At 49.7% G+C, this 22,979-nt stretch overlaps 1 protein-coding gene across 1 annotated transcript in view; it reads right to left on the bottom strand.

Moving 5' to 3' along the window:
- The window catches only part of LRCH3 (leucine rich repeats and calponin homology domain containing 3), a 127,905-nt gene extending 106,429 nt beyond the window's left edge, over positions 1–21,476 (bottom strand). The window contains exon 1 of the mRNA XM_081329965.1: positions 21,065–21,476. Coding sequence (XP_081186091.1) covers positions 21,065–21,344 — 280 coding nt within the window. The 5' untranslated portion in view covers positions 21,345–21,476. The remainder of the gene's footprint in view (positions 1–21,064) is intronic.
- Positions 21,477–22,979: the final 1,503 nt, after the last annotated feature.

Raw genomic sequence — 22,979 nt, 5'->3', positions numbered from 1 at the left:
GACATTTCCTGACAGTGAGAACAATTCACCAGTGGAACGACCTGCCTCCAGAAGTTGTGAATGTAAGCATTGGATTGCATAAAAATAGAGTAGGATTTCATTAGAGCATCAGGCCTGTTTTAAGGACCCTCAGTTTTAACTTCAGGAAGAAGCATCAAATTGGAAAACATATATATATGTATATGTATATGTATGTGTTTATATGTATATGTATATGTATGTGTGTGTGTGTGTGTGTGTGTATATGTAAATTTTTAGATTGCTAACAAAGAATTAAAGGGAGACTGTTAGCAATCTAAAAATTTAGACAAATATGAGCTGTCACTGTTGTGACTACTGCCTGTCGATGGCCTTCGGTTAGGCTGAAACAGGAAATAAAGATTTGTCCCATGTTTGGGGCCTAGCAAGGTAATCTAAATAGTTAACATATATGTATATGTATATGTATATATATGAGAACATTAGGCTCTGTGGCTAAGGCAGGACTGGAACTCAAGTCTGCTGATTGCAGAGCAACATCTGCAGGCATTTCTAACCAAGCCAGCTCACATGCCAGCCAGCCAGCTGTGACCGCCTTGGCAGGAAGTTCCTCTCAACAACTCAAGAAAGATTATTGCAAGAAACCGGAAAGCTGAGCGCACCCACCTTGAAGAAATTGTAGTGTGAAGGGGGGGAAAAAAACAAAAAACAGTGAACGTTAAGAGAAATCTGATTTTACTGTGACTGCGAGGAAAACGACGGGGTAATTACAAAATTATGGGAGTTTAACTACCGGTACTTTGCCACAGTTCTACACCGCCCATTTCACCTGACTGACCGGGTTACTTTGCAATATCTTGGATTATGGCAAATATTAGCATCTGCATTTTAAATGTGAAACTGTGGGTTTGCATTTATTTAAAGTTAGGTACCTGAAAATGCAAGAAATTAAAAGACGCTTGCTCCTGGGGAGGAAAGCCATGACAAATCTAGACAGCACACTAAAAAGCAGAGACGTCACCCTGTCAACAAAAGTGCGTATAGTCAAGGCTATGGTCTTCCCAGTTGCAATGTATGGCAGTGAAAACTGGACCATAAGAAAGGCCGAACGCCAAAGAATGGAGGCCTCTGAACTATGGTGCTGGAGAAGACTCCTGCGAGTCCCTTGGACTGCAAGGCGATCAAACTGGTCGGTCCTAGAGGAGATCAACCCTGACTGCTCTTTAGAAGGCCAGATCCTGAAGGTGAAACTCAAATCCTCTGACCACCTAATGAGGAGGAAGGACTCACTGGAGAAGAGCCTCATGCTGGGAAAGGTGGAGGGCAAGAGAAGAAGGGGATGACGGAGAATGAGGTGGCTGGATGGAGTCACTGAAGCAGGAGGCGTGAGCTTAGATGGACTCCAGAAGATGGTAGAGGACAGGAAGGCCTGGAGGAACCTTGTCCACGGGGTCGCGAGGGGTCGGACACAACTTCGCAGCTAACAAACAACAACAACCTGAAAATGAGCAGGGTCTTTTGTTCAAACTGTCAATCGTGTCAATATTTTATAGATAGATTAAACCTTCAAGAATGTACAATTAACCTTTCCTATTGACATAGCAGTCCCACAATTACTACAAACCCTGAGCTAAAAGTGCTGGCATTAAAACAATGTTTACCACTCCTGGGAAAGGTAAAAATTATTTTGCAATGAATCTTATCTGGCAGCAACTCTGCTCATTCGCCCTTCTTCAGCTTCCCTTTGCTTTAGAAATCTGCAAATGTTGTCAATGTGGGCACTGGACTCCAAATTACTTCATCGCCCCCAGAACTGTAAACGGTCACTGTCCAAGGCAGTCATTAAACGAGACTCTCTCTCTGTTTAACTTGACCCGAGCAGGGGAACGCTACTATAGAAAATTAGATTGTCTGTTTTATATTAAACATTTCGTACTGAGACAGTCCTATCTGTTTTTACTTTATTACAGGTTTTGCAAGGTGAAGGGACTCAAGTTACAGCAGCAATGAGCATATATGGTTGCAAGAACCCAAATCACAAGGTGAAGAACAGATTGTCATGGACAACATCTGTGAGATTGGAGGGGCTGACACCCCCCCCCCAACGTGATGGCACACAATCAAGCATATATTATATTACAGGTAGTCCTCGACTTAAAACCTTTTGTTTGGTGACCATTTTGACTTACAACGGCACTGGGGGAAAAATGATTTATGACTGTTTTTCGTACTTATGACCAAGGCAGCATATCCCCGTGGAGAAGGGATCAAAATCCAGAGGTTTGGCAACTGGCACGTATTTTTGATGGTTGCAGGGTCTCGGGGTCACGATGCTCTGAGAAACAAAGTCATCAGGGCAAGCCAGATTCACTTATGATTCACCTATACGGGCTTTATAGCATCTGGTGTTTACGTTCTTGCTTCTCTCGGTGACCAGTAAGTTCCCAGGACACTAGCCGCAACTACGATTGTCAAGCCCGGAAATCAAATTTTCACTCACCTATGAATCCTCCCTCACCTGTAAAGGTGAATGAACAAATCCAATCTTTCAGCACTAACCTTTATTCCAGAGGCGGAGGGCGGGGCAGTGCAAACTAAACCAGACCTGCAAACATAATGGCAGGTCCAAGATTTTCCACCTTTTCCGGGGAAAAAGCTTGACTTTTTAGCTGCTTTATTACGCGCTTTTAACACTACAGAGAGTCCTCAACGTACAACGATTTAATGACCGAAGTTACAAGCGCGCTGAAAAAAGTGACTCGTAACAGGTTTTTCACATGGTCACACGATCACGATCTGAATGCTTTGGCAACTGGCTCCTATTTGCGACGGTCGCCGTGTCCCGGGGTCCTCTGATTCCCCCCCTTTTGCGGCCTTCTGACCGGCAAAGTCAACGGGGAGGCCAGATTCACTTAACAACCGTGATACTAATTTAATAACTGCAGCAAGAAAGGTCGTAAAATGGGGCGCAGCTCACTGAACAAGAGTCTCACTTCAGCAACAGAAACGTCGGGCTTCGTGGTTGTCGTAAGTCAAGGACTACCTGCACACCGCAATGCTAAGTGTCCCCTACCCCTACATCAACCGCGCAACCAATTCTTGCAAAGTGGAGCGGGGTTTGTAGGCAACAAAAGTGTGGTTTAGGCAGGGAAGGCAGGTAGTTCAGGAGCCTCAGACTGTCCATCCCTATTTAAAAGATGATTTTGTAAGCTGAAAAGAGTCATTTTATCTTTTAATTAACCCAGAAAGGAAAACAAAAGATTAACCTTTCCGGAATGTCTAAGGGAGAACTTGGGCCAAGTAGGCACCCTTCCGATGTATTTGTTTATTTATACAAGGCTTTGTCCATCTTAATCCCAAGGGATTCTAGGTGGGGTATAAGTCTAAAACACATTTTTACGCAACATTTCATTATGTGATTGTTAGTGTTGGCTACTCCTGCCGTTCTACTCTTGTTTATGTACAGGAGAATTATAAGAAGTTTTCAAGAAGAGTCTGGACAGCCATTTGTCTGAAATGGTGTAGGGTTTCCTGCCTGAGCAGGGGGTTGGACTAGATGACCTCCAAGGTCCCTTCCAACTTCATCATCATCATCATCATCATCATCATCATTATTTCTCAAAGTTACTTGATGACTGGAGCAGTAGGGCAGCCTAGTAAAATAAATAAAATAAAATACAAAATGTAATAAAAGAAACCACACTAAGGCCCTAGTCATCTCTGAAGGCCAGGAGAATAGGAGTCATCCTGTATTCCGTCATATCCCTGAGATAGGAAGGAACCATTAGCGGGTACCGATGACCCTCCATTGGGGTGGGGGGAGTAAAATTTACCTAAGAAAGGTGACCTCTTATAGGATAAGAGCAGACTGAGCTGAAGGCGGAGTTAAACATGTCATCAGTTTAGAGTCATTGCGTTGTCACAAGAGACCCAAGTCCAGCCCAGCCATGAATTCCATTGACCCTTATTTAGCATCAATTCACCTTTGAGCGTTTGCTGATTGGATTCTTATACAGAGGTAGCAATAATCATCTCTTCTGTGGTCTGAACTCAACAAATGCCACTGGTTATTTGCTCCTGACATTCATCTAATTCCGTGGTGGCGAAGCTATGGCACGCGTGCCACAAGTGGCCCGCAGAGCCCTCTCTGTGGGCACAGATGCCCTCGCCCTAGTCCCAGGCCTTCAGCTGGGTTTTATAAAACCTTTTCACTTTAGGCCTCCACCGCCATGTGCAAAAAAAAAAGGTTCAATCAATCAATCAATTTCAACTTCTTGCGGGGAAAAAAAAGATCTCGCAAAGTTGGAGCTGATTGATTGAACTTTTTAGTCCCACCCAGCCTGCCGTTACCACCACAGCCACACCCACCCAATGGGCCACGCCCACCGACGATACATAAGCGGGTTTTGGGTTGCAATGTGGGCACTCGGTCTCTGAAAGGTTCGCCATCACTGATCTGATTCATGGGGTGGGGGTGGGCTAGACTTGGGTCTCCTGCAACAACAACACAGTGACTCCATACTGATGACATGTTTAACCCCCACCTTCCAGCTCAGCCTGCTCATATTCTACCCCATCTAACCCTACCTGGGCTTTACAGGTAGGAAGCAAGACCTTGAATTGCACTCAGAAGCACATCATTAATCAAGGTCCTTCCCACAATCATGGCTTTAGCATAGCAAGGTTTATTGAATTACAACCACAACTGAGTCCAGAATTTCTGTTGTTACGCGAGACAGTTGTTAAATGAGTTTTGCCCCATTTTTACAATCTTTTTTTTTTTGGCCACAATTGTTAAATGGATCTCTGCAGTTGTTAAGTGAGTTACACGGTTGTTAAGTGAATCTGGCTTCTGCATTGACTCTGCTTGTCAGGTGGTCGCAAAAAGGGATCATGTGACACACATACACACCCCGGGACAGCACAACTATCAAAAGTGTGTGCCAGTTGCCAAGCGTTCGAATTTTGATCACAATAACGATGGCCATGCTGCAATGGCCCTACGTGCGAAAAACGATCATGTCACTTTTTTCGGCGGTGTTGTAACCTTGAACAGTCATTAAGCAAACGGTTGTAAGTTGAGGACTGCCTTGATGTACTTTTTTGCATGCCTATGGCTGCACATCTGGCCGAAACTCCTCTTAGCTGGCGAACAAGATGGTGACACACAAACAATATCCAAAACAACTGCTGAAATACAACCAATGTACAGAACCTATAATGAGCATCAGGTTAAACAAAATAAATGCGATAAGGTAAAAGCACGCAGCTCACTGTATTTTGGGTCCACTGAAATTGACCAAGATTGGTGGGTGGAACAGAGAAGGCACCACGTTCAAGGGCGGCCCAATGTATAGTGAATTATAGTTAATCCAACACGCGGAAAACATAAAATTGACCATCCCATTATGCCGGAATTCAGGAGACTTCTGATTTCTGTAAAATGCAAATTTCTCTGACCATTAACTGGGAAAAAGCTAGACTATAAAGGTAACCAACAACAGATGCCTACACAGACTCCATTCCTAAACATACACAGCAAATAAAATTAGATACACTCGCCCAGACTGCTTTAGTCTGAATTTTAGAAAAGAGTTTTAAGACGGTGGGGCTTTCTATGGGATGGAGCTGTCCTGATTTAACAGGGCTTCAAAATGGACATGTCCAAAAAAGGAAGCGCTCCAATGAAGTCCTGATTCACCTCCTTCGAAATCTGATTCAACCTGTTTTTAATGGAATGATATTTAAGATCGGAAAAGAGAGATAGGTTTAAAGCCGCAGCCGACAATAAAGGAGGAATCCTCAATTTAACTGAAGACCTAGTAACTTCCTGCCCTGTTGTTATGACTTCTACGGTGAAAGATAGCTTTATTTATGCATCCAAACAGTTGTGGGTTACTAGTGGTAACCATGCGGTGAAGGGAATGTGGCTTCAGTTTATTTTATAGCTACTCATGTTGCGTATGTACACATCATTTTATGGCTCTTCAGCTCCAAATTCCAGGGAGGACGATATGTTTAGATTTAGGACCAAATGTACCTTTCTAAATAGGGTCTTATTTTTCTTTTGAATTTGTATAACCCATCTTTCCTGCCTCTTAGCAGAAGCATAGAGGAAGAATAAATATGATTAATTGCCTGTGATGAGAAATCAATACACAATGCCAACCGATCATACATATAAGGGATGGAAACTCATCAAGGAGAGAAGCAGCCTGGAACTAAGGAGAAACCTCCTGACAGTCAGAACAATGCTTCCAACACTGGACAGCCATTTGTCTGAAATGGGTTAAGGTTTCCTGCCTAGGGTTGGACTAGATGACCTCCAAGGTCCCTTCCAACTTTATTACTATTATTATTATTGAACATCCAGCTTACAAATGTATTACTAATCTTTTATTACAGGGCTTTTCAACCTTTTCACCCATTGTGCCACTTTTAGGATATATGGCAACATCCGAGTAGCACCAGTCGCCTAGCAAGGTGTCAAAAACTTGAGGACCCAAAAAAAAAAGAAAAAGGAAAAAAGGGATGAAGTACAGGTAGTCCTCAACTTACAACAGTTCGCTTAGCGACTGTTCAAAATTACAATGGCACTGAAAAAAGTGACCCCCCAAGCCACAGCCGAGCAAGACACCTGCCTGCCCGTCTGGGGGCGCTCTTCCTCCCGTCCGAGGTTGTGAGCATTTCTGTTGAGGATTGGCAGCGGGGGTGGGGTGGGGGGGTGTTTGGTTTTTATTTCCCCCCCATCTGCTGAGGGGTTGCAGCAGGTTTTGGTCCCTTCACATGACCCTGGGACACTGTGACCGTCATAAATATGAATCAGTTGCCCAGCATCTGAATGTAAATCAGAAGACCCTGGAGATGCTGCAGCTTCTGAGCCCAGAAGAAGCGCCGATCAGCTGGAATGTTGCAGCATCTCCAGGGTCTTGTGATTTACATTCAGATGCTGGGCAACTGATTCATATTTATGACGGTTACAGTGTCCCAGGGTCATGTGAAGTCACCAAAACCTGCTGCAACCACCCAGCAGAGGGGGGGGGGGATAAAAACCAAACACCCCCCCACCCCACCCCCGCTGCCAATCCTCAACAGAAATGCTCCCAACAATGAAAACCTCGGACAGGAGGAAGAGCGCCCCCAGGCAGGCAGGCAGGTGTCTTGCTCGGCTGTGGCTTGGGGGGGCACTTTTTTCAGGGCCCTTGTAACTTTGAACAGTCACTAAGCGAACTGCTGTAAGTCGAGGACTACCTGTACTTCATCACTTTTTCCCTTTTTTGTGGTTTTTTTGGTCATCAAGTTTTTGACACCTTGCTAGGCAACTGGTGGTCCTCGAATGTTGCCGTATCCTAAAAGTGGTACAATGGGTGATAAGGTTGAAAAGCCCTGGACCAAATGACCTCCAAGGTCCCTTCCAATTCTGTTAATTTATACATGGAGGGATGTATAAGAGATATGGGAAAGATGCCTAATTTTTAGGCATGCACCAATATTAGCAGATGTTTTACCTGAATGTCATTTAGGCTTTATTTTAGACTTAATTCATCTCGTTACATTATCCAAATAGGAGATGAAGTAGGCAGTCGTTATATTTTATATCACTTTTTGAAAACGCATTTTACTATTTTGTTCTGAGGGGAAAAAAACATTTCTCAAAATGACTACAGATTTCAAGACCATTATTGCCAGCATTTTTGTTCTGAACTGACGTATATTTTAGATATAAAACTACCATTCCAACAGCCAGCTCTGTCTTCCTGAAAACCTTGCTTGTATATATACCTCTGTTCTCCATAAAAAAAATACAACTTAACTCTGATTAATGTTCTGCCCTTAAATTCTGCAAAGCCTATGAGAAAAGAGATTGATCCCACTAAAATTCTTCCAGGACACTCAAACCCATTCCATAAGAAACACCGCCCCCCCCCCCCAAATTTTTTTTTTACTTTCAATGGAGTTTAAAGAGGGAAATGAAAGATGGTCAGCTTCTGTCCAAATCACCAATGGATGAAAAACCAGACATCACCATGGATTCTGAAGAGAATGGAAAGCAGACACGAGTGAAGTTTAAACTAAGGGCATGACACAGTACCATTACCAACCCAGAATAAACATTGGAATCTGCCTTTCTATCCTAAATTTATTTTGGATTCCAGCAAACGTACATTCAAATAAAACGCTCCCTTGTTGTAATTTCATGTTTTTTTCTCCATTCAGAAACTCCTAGGGCTGCTCTGAGCACGCTCGAAGAAACGGAAAGTCCCTGATCAACAACGTTCCTCTCCGAGCTTTCGGTGCGCATCTGCTAAAAGGAGACGCTTACTCTCAGCGTTATCTTCAAAAATTGGTAATGCGCATCAAGCGCTTCTGGAAAGCCACTAAATGTCGGTTTGGTCAAGGTATGGTATGAGTTGGCATTGCTTCGAAGCAGGATTCTTTAAATTATCTGCTGCAGAGCACCTACAGGATTCTGCCTTCTTTTAAAAAGGAAAGATAAACAGTGAAAAACCTCCAAGCAATCTCCTAAACATTAATTTTTCAATCCCTGAACTGATTTTTTTTTAATGTAACCTCCCTACCTTGCTTTATATCCCTTCCTCACCTACATTCGCAACCTCTGACTAACATAATGTAAGTCACTGTAAATCTGCAAGCAAACATCAGCCTCTTTAGATCACAACTGGACACTCATCACTGGATCTTTTTATTACTGATGCTTTACAGGCATAAAATATACCATTTCCCCCTCTTTATATTTAGAAAATCGGCAGCCACACACAAAATGGCACCTATCTGACAATGTATAGTTTCTAACATTGTAATTCCTTCCTCTTTTGGTGCAAAAGAGTTATGTTTCTTCTGCTCGACCTGCAGAGTTCACTTTGATCATTTCTTCTAATTTGGACACGCCTATTACTCAGCTGTCTGCATTGTTTCATCCATCTTAAATCCTGACTCCAAAACACAAAAGATCTCTTTTCTCTACTTTTTTCAACGTAGCCTGACATTGGCACTTACAGATAGTCCTCGGCTTACGACAACTGAGCCCCAAATTTCCAGTGCAAAGCAAGACAGCTGTTAAGTGACTTTTGCCCCATTTTTGCCACCTTCCTTGGCGCCGTTAAATGAATCACTGCAGTGAATTTATTTATTTATTTATATTAAATTTCTATACCGCCCTTCTCCCAAAGGACTCAGGGCGGTGTACAGGGCAATAAAATGCAACATACAAAAGTTAAGTTGTTAAGTGAGTAACACCGTTGACTGAATCTGGTTTCCCCACTGACTTTTTGCTTGCCGGATCACAAAAAGGGGGTCCCACGAACCCAGGGCACTGCAACATTCATAAATACAAGCCCGTTGCCAGGCATCCAAATCAGAGGGATGACGCAACGGGCAACGGTGTGAAAAACGGCCACTTATTTCAGTGCCATTGTAATTCTGAAGAGTCACTAAACGAATGGCTATAAAAGTCAAGGATTACTTGCCCCGACGCAGTCAAGAATATTCCAGCCCTGAGACGTTTCCCCGATAGAACCTTATTTTCTTTCAGTGCATAAAAAGGTATTTTTTCGTTCTCAAGTTCTACTTTTATATTTGAAGTGTGTTTTATTAGGTAAAGGTAAAGGTAAAGGTTCCCCCGCACATGCATGCTAGTCGTTTCCGACTCTAGGGGCCGGTGCTCATCTCCGTTTCAAAGCCGAAGAGCCAGCGCTTGTCCGAGGACGTCTCCGTGGTCATGTGGCCGGCATGACTAGACGCCAAAGGCGCACGGAACGCTGTTACCTTCCCACCGGAGTGGTCCCTATTTTTCTACTTGCATTTTTTACGTTGCTTTCGAACTGCTAGGTTGGCAGAAGCTGGGACGAGTAACAGGCGCTCACTCTGTTACGCGGCACTCGGGATTCGACCCGCCAAACTGCCGACCTTCCGATCAACAAGCTCAGCGTCCTAACCCACTGAGCCACCGCGTCCCTTGATGTGTTTTATTATTTCACCATAAAAATGTTGGCCATCCCAGCTATTCTCCAGAACATCCCACCAGGTCCACAATAACTCCGTGCAATTCTCTGTAAAATGGAAGAAAGGTCTTCTAGACAGACTTATGTTCCATAATACAAGTCGTCCTCATTTAGTGACTGCCTCATTTAACGGCTGTAGGCAGTTACCATGGTGTTTTAAGAAAAAAAAAATTTAAAATAATATTTTATTAATTTTCCAGTTTTACATTTAGGTATTTAAAAAGCAACGGGGTGACTGGGTTAATCGCTAATTGAATTAGAAATAATTTTATGACTAGTCCTCCCATTTATGAGCTTCGTAGGTCTGTAAAGCAAAGCTAAAGTTGTAGTTCTAATTTAGTGACTGCTTCACATGACGACCCAGTTGCCGGTCTCAACTCCGGTAGCTAAATGAGGACCACCTTACCTTTCCCCCCCCCTTTAATTCAAGGACTATCAGGAGTCTTGCCATTTTTACCAGAAAATCATTTCTCCCTCTCCAAATATATTGGGATTTTATTTATTCAAGGTTAATGTAATCATTTTAATTGTTTTTAATTTTTGTTAATTTGTTGTATTGTTTTTAAAAAACCTTGTGAACCGCCCTGAGTCCTACGGGAGAAGGGTGGTATATAAGTTTAATAAATATAAATATATATAAATATATGTATTTTTCTGAATGTAACGGCTCAGGAAAAGGGCTCAGAATCCCCCTTCTCTGGTGGTGGTCCAACATTGTCACTTTAGCTGCCTGGATTATTTTTTTTCCCCCACTGAGAAAGGCAGGCAGAATGTGCACAGGCAATGTGCATCAGGTGGAAAGGAATTCTGGGAGTTGAAGTCCAAGGGGCCATAGTTGTACACCCCTGCTTACTTGAGCTGAGGCCTGAAGCCCAGAGACCATAATCCAGCAGCAGAGCAGGACGTCAGCCCACCCTCCATCACTTCCTGCCTCTCCTGGGTGCAAAAGAGGAAAGGGGAACTCGCAATCTGGGTGTCCTCTTAGATTCACAGCTCTCCTTAGATCATATAGGAGCTGTGACTAGAGGGGTCTTTGCCCAGGTTCGTCTGGTGCGCCAGCTGCGACCCTATCTGGACCTGGATGCCTTGCGTACAGTCACCCATGCACTTGTGACCTCTCGTCTTGACTACTGCAACGCTCTTTACATGGGGCTGCCCTTGAGAACCACTCGGAAGCTTCAGCTGGTGCAGAGTGCAGCTGCACGAGTGCTTTTGGGGGTCTCCCGATACTCCCATATTACACCTCTGCTCCGTGAGCTGCACTGGCTTCCAGTTGCTTTCCGGGTGAAATTCAAGGTGCTAGTGATGACAAAGCCCTACATGGCATGGGTCCGGATTACCTACGGGAGCACCTACTGCCAGCGTCAACATCCCTCCGTCCTGTGCGCTCCCACAGAGAGGGCCTCCTCAGGGTGCCACCGGTCAGAGAATGTCGACTGGTGACCCCCAGGGGGAGAGCATTCTCGGTGGGTGCGCCAATCCTTTGGAACCGCTTACCAGCTGAAATCCGGATGGCCCCCGACCTTCGCTCCTTCCGGCGTGATCTAAAAACCTATCTATTCCAACAAGCCGGCCTGGCCTGATGGATTTGGGTTTTAAAATTTTCTCACTTTATTGCTTTATTGTATTCTTACTTTATTGCTCTGTACACCGCCCTGAGTCCTCCGGGAGAAGGGCGGTATATAAAACAAATAAATAAATAAATAAATAAATAAATAAATCTTTCCAATCCTCCAGCTTGCCTTCTAATCCCAAAACTGAGGAGGAGGAGGAGGAGGAGGAGGAGGAAGAGGAGGAGGAGGAGGAGGAGGAAAAGGAGGAGGAGGAGGAGGAGGAGGCAAGCACTGGCACAGCGCTAGCAGGCTATTCCCTCCTGACTTCTGCAGTTACAAAATTAGAAAAGGGGTTTTGCTCTTTCGTCTTTAAAATAGCACGTACTCATTCACAGCAAGTGCATCGTTTTAGTGACTCGAGTTAACGGGCGTTACTGGAATCCACAAATCAAAAAGTTTGAATATCTTAACAGCCCATCAAATCAATCATACCCTTAAGTTTTTTTAAAAAAAAAATTATTTGTATCCCACCTTCATTATACAGACAAGTAATTCAAGGCAGCGAACATACCTAACCTCCCTCCCTCCCATTTTCTTCACAACAATCTTGTAAGGTGGGTTGGGCCGAGACAAGCTTTCACCACTAAGGCAGGACTAGAACTCCCATCCCCCTGGTGATTGGCCCAAAGTCACCCAACCAAGCTTTCAAAGCTAAGGCAGGACGACAACTCCCGGTCTCCTGATGACTGGCTTTCACGCCGAAGGCGGAACTAGAACTCACCATCTCCTGGTGCAAGGTCATCCAGCTGGTTTTCCTGCCTAACGCGGGACTAGAACTCGCTGTCTCCGGGTTTCCAGCCTGGTGCCTTAACCACTAGACCAAACTGGCCCTTAGCAACTATGACTAACTGCATCTGCTCAGCTTCGCCTCTGCTTCGGTTGTATCTGGTTTCTCTCCACGCCCTTTCCCCTTCGGTCAGGTTTCAGACTGAAAGGTCCCCACAGCCCGCTGGCCTGCCTCCTTCCTTTGCTTCCCTGGCTGTTTACGTGTGGTCAAGCCGAGCGATTGCCATTACGTAAAGGCTTCATCATTGCTGGCCGAGGGATGGTCCCTTGGGAGTGTTTGCCAGCCCAACTGGACTTCCCAGACTTCGGCGGTCCTCTTATTTTACCAAAACATCAAAGCCTCCTTCGGCGGTAAATTCCATCCTGCAAGCTCCTTTTGCTTTTTCGTTTTCCTCTCTGAGCAAATAAATACCTGCAGACGCGCAGCTCCTCTTTTAAGCACAGGAGTTATGCAGACTCTTAAAATATTCAAAAACTGCATCAACAAACTCGCCCGGCATTTGAGGACAGCCTCTCTCCTGAAGCTGCTCTTTCTGCACCGAGAGCAGAACTCACAAGCCCAGATCCCAGGTTCCCAAACGCAGGTAGTCCTCAACGTGACCGCCTTTGAGCCTAAAAGTTTCTGTCGCTAAGCGAGACAGCCGTCAGTTGCTCCTCCTTCGGCATCTCTCCGCTAGGCAGAAGCATTTGTCCTACTTTTCTTTTTGCTTTTTTGGCTCAGAATGGCTCGATTCCACTCTTCTAGCTTTCTTATGCAGGTAGTCCCCGACTGACGACAATTCAGCCCCAAATTTCCCCTTGCTGAAACAGGGCAGTTGATAAAATGAATTTTGTCCCATTTTACGGCCTTCCTCGCCACAGTTGTTAAGTAAATCATTGCAGTTGTTTGCGTTAGTGACACGGTCGTTAAGTGAACCGGGCTTCCCCATTGATTCTGCTTGTCAGGAGGTCGCAAAAGGGGATCACATAACCACCGGGCACTGTTTTAGATTTTAATTAAGTATAATTTAATCTATTTTGTTATTAATTTTTGTATTGTGATGTTGTTTTAATTGCCTTGTGAACCGCCCTGGGTCCTGCGGGAGAAGGGCGGTATATACGTTTAGTAAATAATAATAAAATAATAATAATAAATATAAGCCTGTTTGCCAAGCGTCCAAATTTTGATCGCGTGATGGTGGGGATGCTCCAACATCCGTAAGTGTGCAAAACGGTCACAAATCACTTTTTTCCAGTGCCACTCTGACTTCAGTCACTAAATGAACGGTTGTAAGTCAAGGACTGCCAGTACACAGGCAGACATGTTCACTCAGATATCCAAGCCACCCAGTTTGACTGGCAAAAGCTTTGAGGGATGCAGCCCTTCAGCCGAAAGAGGTCTCTTTACTCAGAAGTAAATTAATCACTTAATGTAAAACAATCGATTAAGTTAATCAGTCGACGTTGCTACTTTCTGGGCAAGAGTTGTTTTAATTTGCACACGTTATAATCTTGTACTTTATATTTTAAATGTTAGGTCGTATAATATGCCTCCTTTTAATTCTGATGCTTCGGACATGAATAAATAAACTCAGAAGCCAAGCCACTGGATCCTCTCCTTCCCCAAGGCAGGAGACCCAGATTCCCACATTAACTCTGCCCACGGCTAAACCATCATTATTAGGTCCTTTGAGGGAGAGACTCCTCTGCGAAGGATAGGGTGCAGAAAACCCCTCAAGGCAAAAAAAAAAAATTAAATCAATCAATAAAAAACACAGGGATTCCTCGACAACAATTCGTTTAGTGTCCTTTCAAAGTTGCAACAGCGCTGAAAGAAAGGACTTATGACCGTTTTTCACCCTGACGACCAACCCGCAGGGTCAGGTGATCCAAATTCCGACGCTTGGCAACGGGCCCATACTTACGACGGTTGGCCTGCTCCGGGGATGAGGGGGGGGTCACGCGATCCGCATTTGCGACCTTCTGACCAGCAAAGTCCCGCGGGGGGAAGCCCGATTCGCTTTAACAACCGTGCGACTCTCTTTTAGGACCGCTACGATTCGCTCGAGCCACTCTGGCAAGGAAGGTGGCAAAATGGGAGACCGAAAAACCTGACTTCGTTCGGACTCGGCGGTGGTCATAAGTCGAGGACGACCTTGCGCAGCCCTCCCCCCAACTCCCAGACTCATCGCGGAGTTCCTAATTTTAGGCCCAACAAACCCGCCCACCCCACCCCCGAAAAAAAGCCACCCCAGCATTAAACCACCTTGGGGTGGGGGGGGTGAGCGGGGGGGGGGGGAGAAGAGAAGAGATGCAGGGCCAAAGAAAAGACTGGACAGCCCCCCCCCCATTTGTCTGAAATGGTAATTAGGGTCTGCTGCCTGAGCAGGGGGTCGGACTAGAAGACCTCCAGGGTCCCTTCCAACCCTTTTATTCGGAGGAGGAGGAGGGAGGAGGAGGGGAAGGGAAGGAGACAAGGGGGCTGGACTAGAAGACCTCCAGGGTCCCTTCCAACCCTTTTATTCGGAGGAGGAGGAGGGAGGAGGAGGGGAAGGGAAAGGAGAGAAGGGGGTCGGACTAGAAGACCTCCAGGGTCCCTTCCAACCCTTTTATTCGGAGGAGGAGGAGGAGGGAGGAGGAGGGGAAGGGAAAGGAGAGAAGGGGGTCGGACTAGAAGACCTCCAGGGTCCCTTCCAACCCTTTTATTCGGAGGAGGAGGGAGGAGGAGGGGAAGGGAAAGGAGAGAAGGGGGTCGGACTAGAAGACCTCCAGGGTCCCTTCCAACCCTTTTATTCGGAGGAGGAGGAGGGAGGAGGAGGGGAAGGGAAAGGAGAGCAGGGGGGCTGGACTAGAAGACCTCCAGGGTCCCTTCCAACCCTTTTATTCGGAGGAGGAGGAGGGAGGAGGAGGGAAAGGGAAAGGAGAGCAGGGGGGCTGGACTAGAAGACCTCCAGGGTCCCTTCCAACCCTTTTATTCGGAGGAGGAGGAGGGAGGAGGAGGGGAAGGGAAAGGAGAGAAGGGGGTCGGACTAGAAGACCTCCAGGGTCCCTTCCAACCCTTTTATTCGGAGGAGGAGGAGGAGGGGAAGGGAAAGGAGAGCAGGGGGGCTGGACTAGAAGACCTCCAGGGTCCCTTCCAACCCTTTTATTCGGAGGAGGAGGAGGAGGGAGGAGGAGGGGAAGGGAAAGGAGAGAAGGGGGTCGGACTAGAAGACCTCCAGGGTCCCTTCCAACCCTTTTATTCGGAGGAGGAGGAGGGAGGAGGAGGGGAAGGGAAAGGAGAGAAGGGGGTCGGACTAGAAGACCTCCAGGGTCCCTTCCAACCCTTTTATTCGGAGGAGGAGGAGGAGGGAGGAGGAGGGGAAGGGAAAGGAGACAAGGGGGCTGGACTAGAAGACCTCCAGGGTCCCTTCCAACCCTTTTATTCTGAGGAGGAGGAGGAGGGAGGAGGAGGGGAAGGGAAAGGAGAGAAGGGGGTCGGACTAGAAGACCTCCAGGGTCCCTTCCAACCCTTTTATTCGGAGGAGGAGGAGGGAGGAGGAGGGGAAGGGAAAGGAGAGCAGGGGGGCTGGACTAGAAGACCTCCAGGGTCCCTTCCAACCCTTTTATTCGGAGGAGGAGGAGGGAGGAGGAGGGGAAGGGAAAGGAGAGAAGGGGGCTGGACTAGAAGACCTCCAGGGTCCCTTCCAACCCTTTTATTCGGAGGAGGAGGAGGGAGGAGGAGGGGAAGGGAAAGGAGAGCAGGGGGGCTGGACTAGAAGACCTCCAGGGTCCCTTCCAACCCTTTTATTCGGAGGAGGAGGAGGGAGGAGGAGGGGAAGGGAAGGAGACAAGGGGGCTGGACTAGAAGACCTCCAGGGTCCCTTCCAACCCTTTTATTCGGAGGAGGAGGAGGGAGGAGGAGGGGAAGGGAAAGGAGAGAAGGGGGTCGGACTAGAAGACCTCCAGGGTCCCTTCCAACCCTTTTATTCGGAGGAGGAGGAGGGAGGAGGAGGGAAAGGGAAAGGAGAGCAGGGGGGCTGGACTAGAAGACCTCCAGGGTCCCTTCCAACCCTTTTATTCGGAGGAGGAGGAGGAGGGAGGAGGAGGGGAAGGGAAAGGAGAGCAGGGGGGCTGGACTAGAAGACCTCCAGGGTCCCTTCCAACCCTTTTATTCGGAGGAGGAGGGGGGAGGAGGAGGGGAAGGGAAAGGAGAGAAGGGGGTCGGACTAGAAGACCTCCAGGGTCCCTTCCAACCCTTTTATTCGGAGGAGGAGGAGGGAGGAGGAGGGGAAGGGAAAGGAGACAAGGGGGCTGGACTAGAAGACCTCCAGGGTCCCTTCCAACCCTTTTATTCTGAGGAGGAGGAGGAGGGAGGAGGAGGGGAAGGGAAAGGAGAGAAGGGGGTCGGACTAGAAGACCTCCAGGGTCCCTTCCAACCCTTTTATTCGGAGGAGGAGGAGGGAGGAGGAGGGGAAGGGAAAGGAGAGCAGGGGGGCTGGACTAGAAGACCTCCAGGGTCCCTTCCAACCCTTTTATTCGGAGGAGGAGGAGGGAGGAGGAGGGAAAGGGAAAGGAGAGCAGGGGGGCTGGACTAGAAGACCTCCAGGGTCCCTTCCAACCCTTTTATTCGGAGGAGGAGGAGGGAGGAGGAGGGGAAGGGAAAGGAGAGAAGGGGGTCGGACTAGAAGACCTCCAGGGTCCCTTCCAACCCTTTTATTCGGAGGAGGAGGAGGGAGGAGGAGGGGAAGGGAAAGGAGAGCAGGGGGGCTGGACTAGAAGACCTCCAGGGTCCCTTCCAACCCTTTTATTCGGAGGAGGAGGAGGGAGGAGGAGGGGAAGGGAAGGAGACAAAGGGGCTGGACTAGAAGACCTCCAGGGTCCCTTCCAACCCTTTTATTCGGAGGAGGAGGAGGGAGGAGGAGGGGAAGGGAAAGGAGACAAGGGGGCTGGACTAGAAGACCTCCAGGGTCCCTTCCAACCCTTTTATTCGGAGGAGGAGGAGGAGGGAGGAGGAGGGGAAGGGAAAGGAGAGAAGGGGGTCGGACTAGAAGACCTCCAGGGTCCCTTCCAACCCTTTTATTCGGAGGAGGAGGAGGAGGGAGGAGGAGGGGAAGGGAAAGGAGAGCAGGGGGGCTGGACTAGAAGACCTCCAGGGTCCCTTCCAACCCTTTTATTCTGAGGAGGAGGAGGAGGGAGGAGGAGGGGAAGGGAAAGGAGAGAAGGGGGTCGGACTAGAAGACCTCCAGGGTCCCTTCCAACCCTTTTATTCGGAGGAGGAGGAGGGAGGAGGAGGGGAAGGGAAAGGAGAGCAGGGGGGCTGGACTAGAAGACCTCCAGGGTCCCTTCCAACCCTTTTATTCGGAGGAGGAGGAGGGAGGAGGAGGGGAAGGGAAAGGAGAGAAGGGGGTCGGACTAGAAGACCTCCAGGGTCCCTTCCAACCCTTTTATTCGGAGGAGGAGGAGGAGGGAGGAGGAGGGGAAGGGAAAGGAGAGAAGGGGGTCGGACTAGAAGACCTCCAGGGTCCCTTCCAACCCTTTTATTCGGAGGAGGAGGAGGAGGGAGGAGGAGGGGAAGGGAAAGGAGAGCAGGGGGGCTGGACTAGAAGACCTCCAGGGTCCCTTCCAACCCTTTTATTCGGAGGAGGAGGGGGGAGGAGGAGGGGAAGGGAAAGGAGAGAAGGGGGTCGGACTAGAAGACCTCCAGGGTCCCTTCCAACCCTTTTATTCGGAGGAGGAGGAGGGAGGAGGAGGGGAAGGGAAAGGAGACAAGGGGGCTGGACTAGAAGACCTCCAGGGTCCCTTCCAACCCTTTTATTCGGAGGAGGAGGAGGGAGGAGGAGGGAAAGGGAAAGGAGAGCAGGGGGGCTGGACTAGAAGACCTCCAGGGTCCCTTCCAACCCTTTTATTCTGAGGAGGAGGAGGGAGGAGGAGGGGAAGGGAAAGGAGAGAAGGGGGTCGGACTAGAAGACCTCCAGGGTCCCTTCCAACCCTTTTATTCGGAGGAGGAGGGAGGAGGAGGGGAAGGGAAAGGAGAGAAGGGGGTCGGACTAGAAGACCTCCAGGGTCCCTTCCAACCCTTTTATTCGGAGGAGGAGGAGGGAGGAGGAGGGGAAGGGAAAGGAGAGCAGGGGGGCTGGACTAGAAGACCTCCAGGGTCCCTTCCAACCCTTTTATTCGGAGGAGGAGGAGGGAGGAGGAGGGGAAGGGAAAGGAGAGAAGGGGGTCGGACTAGAAGACCTCCAGGGTCCCTTCCAACCCTTTTATTCGGAGGAGGAGGAGGAGGGAGGAGGAGGGGAAGGGAAAGGAGAGCAGGGGGGCTGGACTAGAAGACCTCCAGGGTCCCTTCCAACCCTTTTATTCGGAGGAGGAGGAGGAGGGAGGAGGAGGGGAAGGGAAAGGAGAGAAGGGGGTCGGACTAGAAGACCTCCAGGGTCCCTTCCAACCCTTTTATTCGGAGGAGGAGGAGGGAGGAGGAGGGGAAGGGAAAGGAGAGCAGGGGGGCTGGACTAGAAGACCTCCAGGGTCCCTTCCAACCCTTTTATTCGGAGGAGGAGGAGGGAGGAGGAGGGGAAGGGAAAGGAGAGAAGGGGGTCGGACTAGAAGACCTCCAGGGTCCCTTCCAACCCTTTTATTCGGAGGAGGAGGAGGAGGGAGGAGGAGGGGAAGGGAAAGGAGAGCAGGGGGGCTGGACTAGAAGACCTCCAGGGTCCCTTCCAACCCTTTTATTCGGAGGAGGAGGGGGGAGGAGGAGGGGAAGGGAAAGGAGAGCAGGGGGTCGGACTAGAAGACCTCCAGGGTCCCTTCCAACCCTTTTATTCGGAGGAGGAGGAGGGAGGAGGAGGGAAAGGGAAAGGAGAGCAGGGGGGCTGGACTAGAAGACCTCCAGGGTCCCTTCCAACCCTTTTATTCGGAGGAGGAGGAGGAGGAGGGAGGAGGAGGGGAAGGGAAAGGAGAGCAGGGGGTCGGACTAGAAGACCTCCAGGGTCCCTTCCAACCCTTTTATTCGGAGGAGGAGGAGGGAGGAGGAGGGGAAGGGAAAGGAGACAAGGGGGCTGGACTAGAAGACCTCCAGGGTCCCTTCCAACCCTTTTATTCGGAGGAGGAGGGAGGAGGAGGGGAAGGGAAAGGAGAGCAGGGGGGCTGGACTAGAAGACCTCCAGGGTCCCTTCCAACCCTTTTATTCGGAGGAGGAGGAGGGAGGAGGAGGGGAAGGGAAAGGAGAGCAGGGGGTCGGACTAGAAGACCTCCAGGGTCCCTTCCAACCCTTTTATTCGGAGGAGGAGGAGGGAGGAGGAGGGGAAGGGAAAGGAGAGCAGGGGGGCTGGACTAGAAGACCTCCAGGGTCCCTTCCAACCCTTTTATTCGGAGGAGGAGGAGGGAGGAGGAGGGGAAGGGAAAGGAGAGCAGGGGGGCTGGACTAGAAGACCTCCAGGGTCCCTTCCAACCCTTTTATTCGGAGGAGGAGGAGGAGGGAGGAGGAGGGGAAGGGAAAGGAGAGCAGGGGGTCGGACTAGAAGACCTCCAGGGTCCCTTCCAACCCTTTTATTCGGAGGAGGAGGAGGGAGGAGGAGGGGAAGGGAAAGGAGACAAGGGGGTCGGACTAGAAGACCTCCAGGGTCCCTTCCAACCCTTTTATTCGGAGGAGGAGGAGGGAGGAGGAGGGGAAGGGAAAGGAGAGCAGGGGGGCTGGACTAGAAGACCTCCAGGGTCCCTTCCAACCCTTTTATTCGGAGGAGGAGGAGGGAGGAGGAGGGGAAGGGAAAGGAGAGAAGGGGGTCGGACTAGAAGACCTCCAGGGTCCCTTCCAACCCTTTTATTCGGAGGAGGAGGAGGGAGGAGGAGGGGAAGGGAAAGGAGAGCAGGGGGGCTGGACTAGAAGACCTCCAGGGTCCCTTCCAACCCTTTTATTCGGAGGAGGAGGAGGAGGGAGGAGGAGGGGAAGGGAAAGGAGAGCAGGGGGTCGGACTAGAAGACCTCCAGGGTCCCTTCCAACCCTTTTATTCGGAGGAGGAGGAGGAGGGAGGAGGAGGGGAAGGGAAAGGAGAGAAGGGGGTCGGACTAGAAGACCTCCAGGGTCCCTTCCAACCCTTTTATTCGGAGGAGGAGGAGGAGGGAGGAGGAGGGGAAGGGAAAGGAGAGCAGGGGGCTGGACTAGAAGACCTCCAGGGTCCCTTCCAACCCTTTTATTCGGAGGAGGAGGAGGGAGGAGGAGGGGAAGGGAAAGGAGAGAAGGGGGTCGGACTAGAAGACCTCCAGGGTCCCTTCCAACCCTTTTATTCGGAGGAGGAGGAGGAGGGAGGAGGAGGGGAAGGGAAAGGAGAGAAGGGGGTCGGACTAGAAGACCTCCAGGGTCCCTTCCAACCCTTTTATTCGGAGGAGGAGGAGGGAGGAGGAGGGGAAGGGAAAGGAGAGCAGGGGGTCGGACTAGAAGACCTCCAGGGTCCCTTCCAGCTGTTTTGTTAAGTTTCGTCTTTGTTCCGTCTTCAAATGCGGGTCCAGGCACGGGCCGCCGCGCCGCCTCTTTGCGGGGGGTTCACACGACCCCCACGACCCACCCCCACCGCGAGCTGACCTCAGAGCCACCCGGCTGCGGCGCCTGGGCCGTGGAGTCCGCTCGGCCGCGCCTCATGGGCCGTGGAGTCCGACCTCCAAACCTCCCCCTCCTCCCTCCCGCCAGCCAGCCTGCCTTCTTTCCCCGCTCACCGGCCTGGATGGTGTCGCTGAGGTCGTGGCCGGCCGCGCTGCCCCGCGGATAGTCCCTCAGCTTCCTGCCGCTCAGGCTGAGGGCGCCGCTGGCCGCCGCCTCCTCCAGCGCCCGCTCCAGCGAGCGAGTCCACGACGACGGACCCGCCGCGCCGCAGCCTCCCGTCGCCAGGCTCCCGCTCGCCGCTGCCGACGACGCCGGCATGAGCACCGCGGAGCCGCCGCCGCCGCCACCGGAGAAGCCGCCCTCAGCCGCCGCCGTCGTCGCGGCCGCCGCCATTTCCCCGCCCCCCGCTCTGCGCCTGCGCCGAGGCGGGCGGTCCTGCGTGGGGGGGGGAGGGAGAAGGGCGGAAGACGGCCTCCCGCGCCGAAGGGCGCCTGCGCAGAGGGGCGAGGCGCTTCCGGTTTTAGCCCGGGCGGGCTTCCGGGCTTCTGGGAGTCGTAGTCCAGAGAATAGAATGGAATTCCAAGTTCTGGATTTGGCCGAGTGCGATTGAACCCACGGCGCGTATAATAATAATAATAAATAATAATAAACCTTTATTGTCAAAGTACAACATGTGTACTTTGAGATTAGCTGAGCCGTAGTCCAGAGAATAGAATGGAATTCAAGTTCTGGATTTGGCCAAGTGCGATTGAACCCACGGCGCGTATAATAATAATAATAATAATAATAATAATAATAATAATAATAATAATAATAATAATAATAATAATAATAATAATAAACCTTTATTGTCAAAGTACAACATGTGTACTTTGAGATTAGCTGAGCCGTAGTCCAGAGAATAGAATGGAATTCCAAGTTCTGGATTTGGCCAAGTGCGATTGAACCCACGGCGCGTATAATAATAATAATAAATAATAATAAACCTTTATTGTCAAAGTACAACATGTGTACATTGAGATTAGCTGAGCCTCCCCTCCCCGCCCCGTGCTGTCTCCCCCCAACACACAGTGACAACAAACCTTCCATCCTACCACACCATGTGAACCAACTACACCACACACCGGCCTCCCAAGCTCTCGGTGTCCATACAACCTAGGAGTGATAAATCGTGATCGGAAGGCTCTGGTGGGGGGGAGAAAAGAGGTAAAACACAGGTGGTCCTCGACTTACAGCAGTTTGTTTAGTGACCGCTCGCTCGAAGTTACAAAGGCACCGGAAAAAGTGCCTTACGACCGTTGTGTTAAGATATTTGTTAAGGGTTTGTCGCGCAACAGTGGACATATACAGTAGTCATTGACCACCTGTTTTTCACACTTAATGACCGTTGCAACATCCCCATGGATGTTGGGAGTCCTCCTAGATTCACAGCTTTCCTTGGAAGACCACATAACATCTGTGACTAGGGGAACCTTTGCCCAGGTTCGCCTGGTGCGCCAATTACGGCCCTATCTAGACCGAGATGCCCTACGTACGGTCACCCATGCACTCGTGACTTCTCGTTTAGACTACTGCAATGCTCTTTACATGGGGCTGCCCTTGAGGACCACTCGGAGGCTCCAACTGGTGCAGAATGCAGCCGCGAGAGTTGTGTTGGGAGTCTCCCGATACTCCCATGTTACACCTCTACTCCGTGAGCTGCATTGGCTCCCAGTTGTCCTCCGGGTAAGATTCAAGGTGCTAGTAATGGTTTTCAAAGCCCTACATGGCATGGGTCCGGAGTACCTTAGGAATCACCTGCTGCCAGCGTCAACGTCCCTCCGTCCAGTGCGCTCCCACAGAGAGGGCCTCCTCAGGGTGCCGCCATTCGGAGAATGCCGTCTGGTGGCTCCCAGAGGGAGGGCGTTCTCTGTGGGCGCGCCTGACCTATGGAACCGTTTACCGGTTGAGCTCCGGATGGCTCCCGACCTTCGCTCCTTCCAACGCGACCTAAAAACATATCTGTTTAATCAATCAGGTCTGGTCTGA

The sequence above is a fragment of the Vipera berus genome (genome assembly GCF_964194415.1).
Source record: "Vipera berus genome assembly, chromosome: 5".
Classification (NCBI taxonomy): domain Eukaryota; kingdom Metazoa; phylum Chordata; class Lepidosauria; order Squamata; family Viperidae; genus Vipera; species Vipera berus.
Note: the sequence above shows the minus strand (reverse complement) of the source record. Positions and strands in the feature narration are given on the sequence as shown.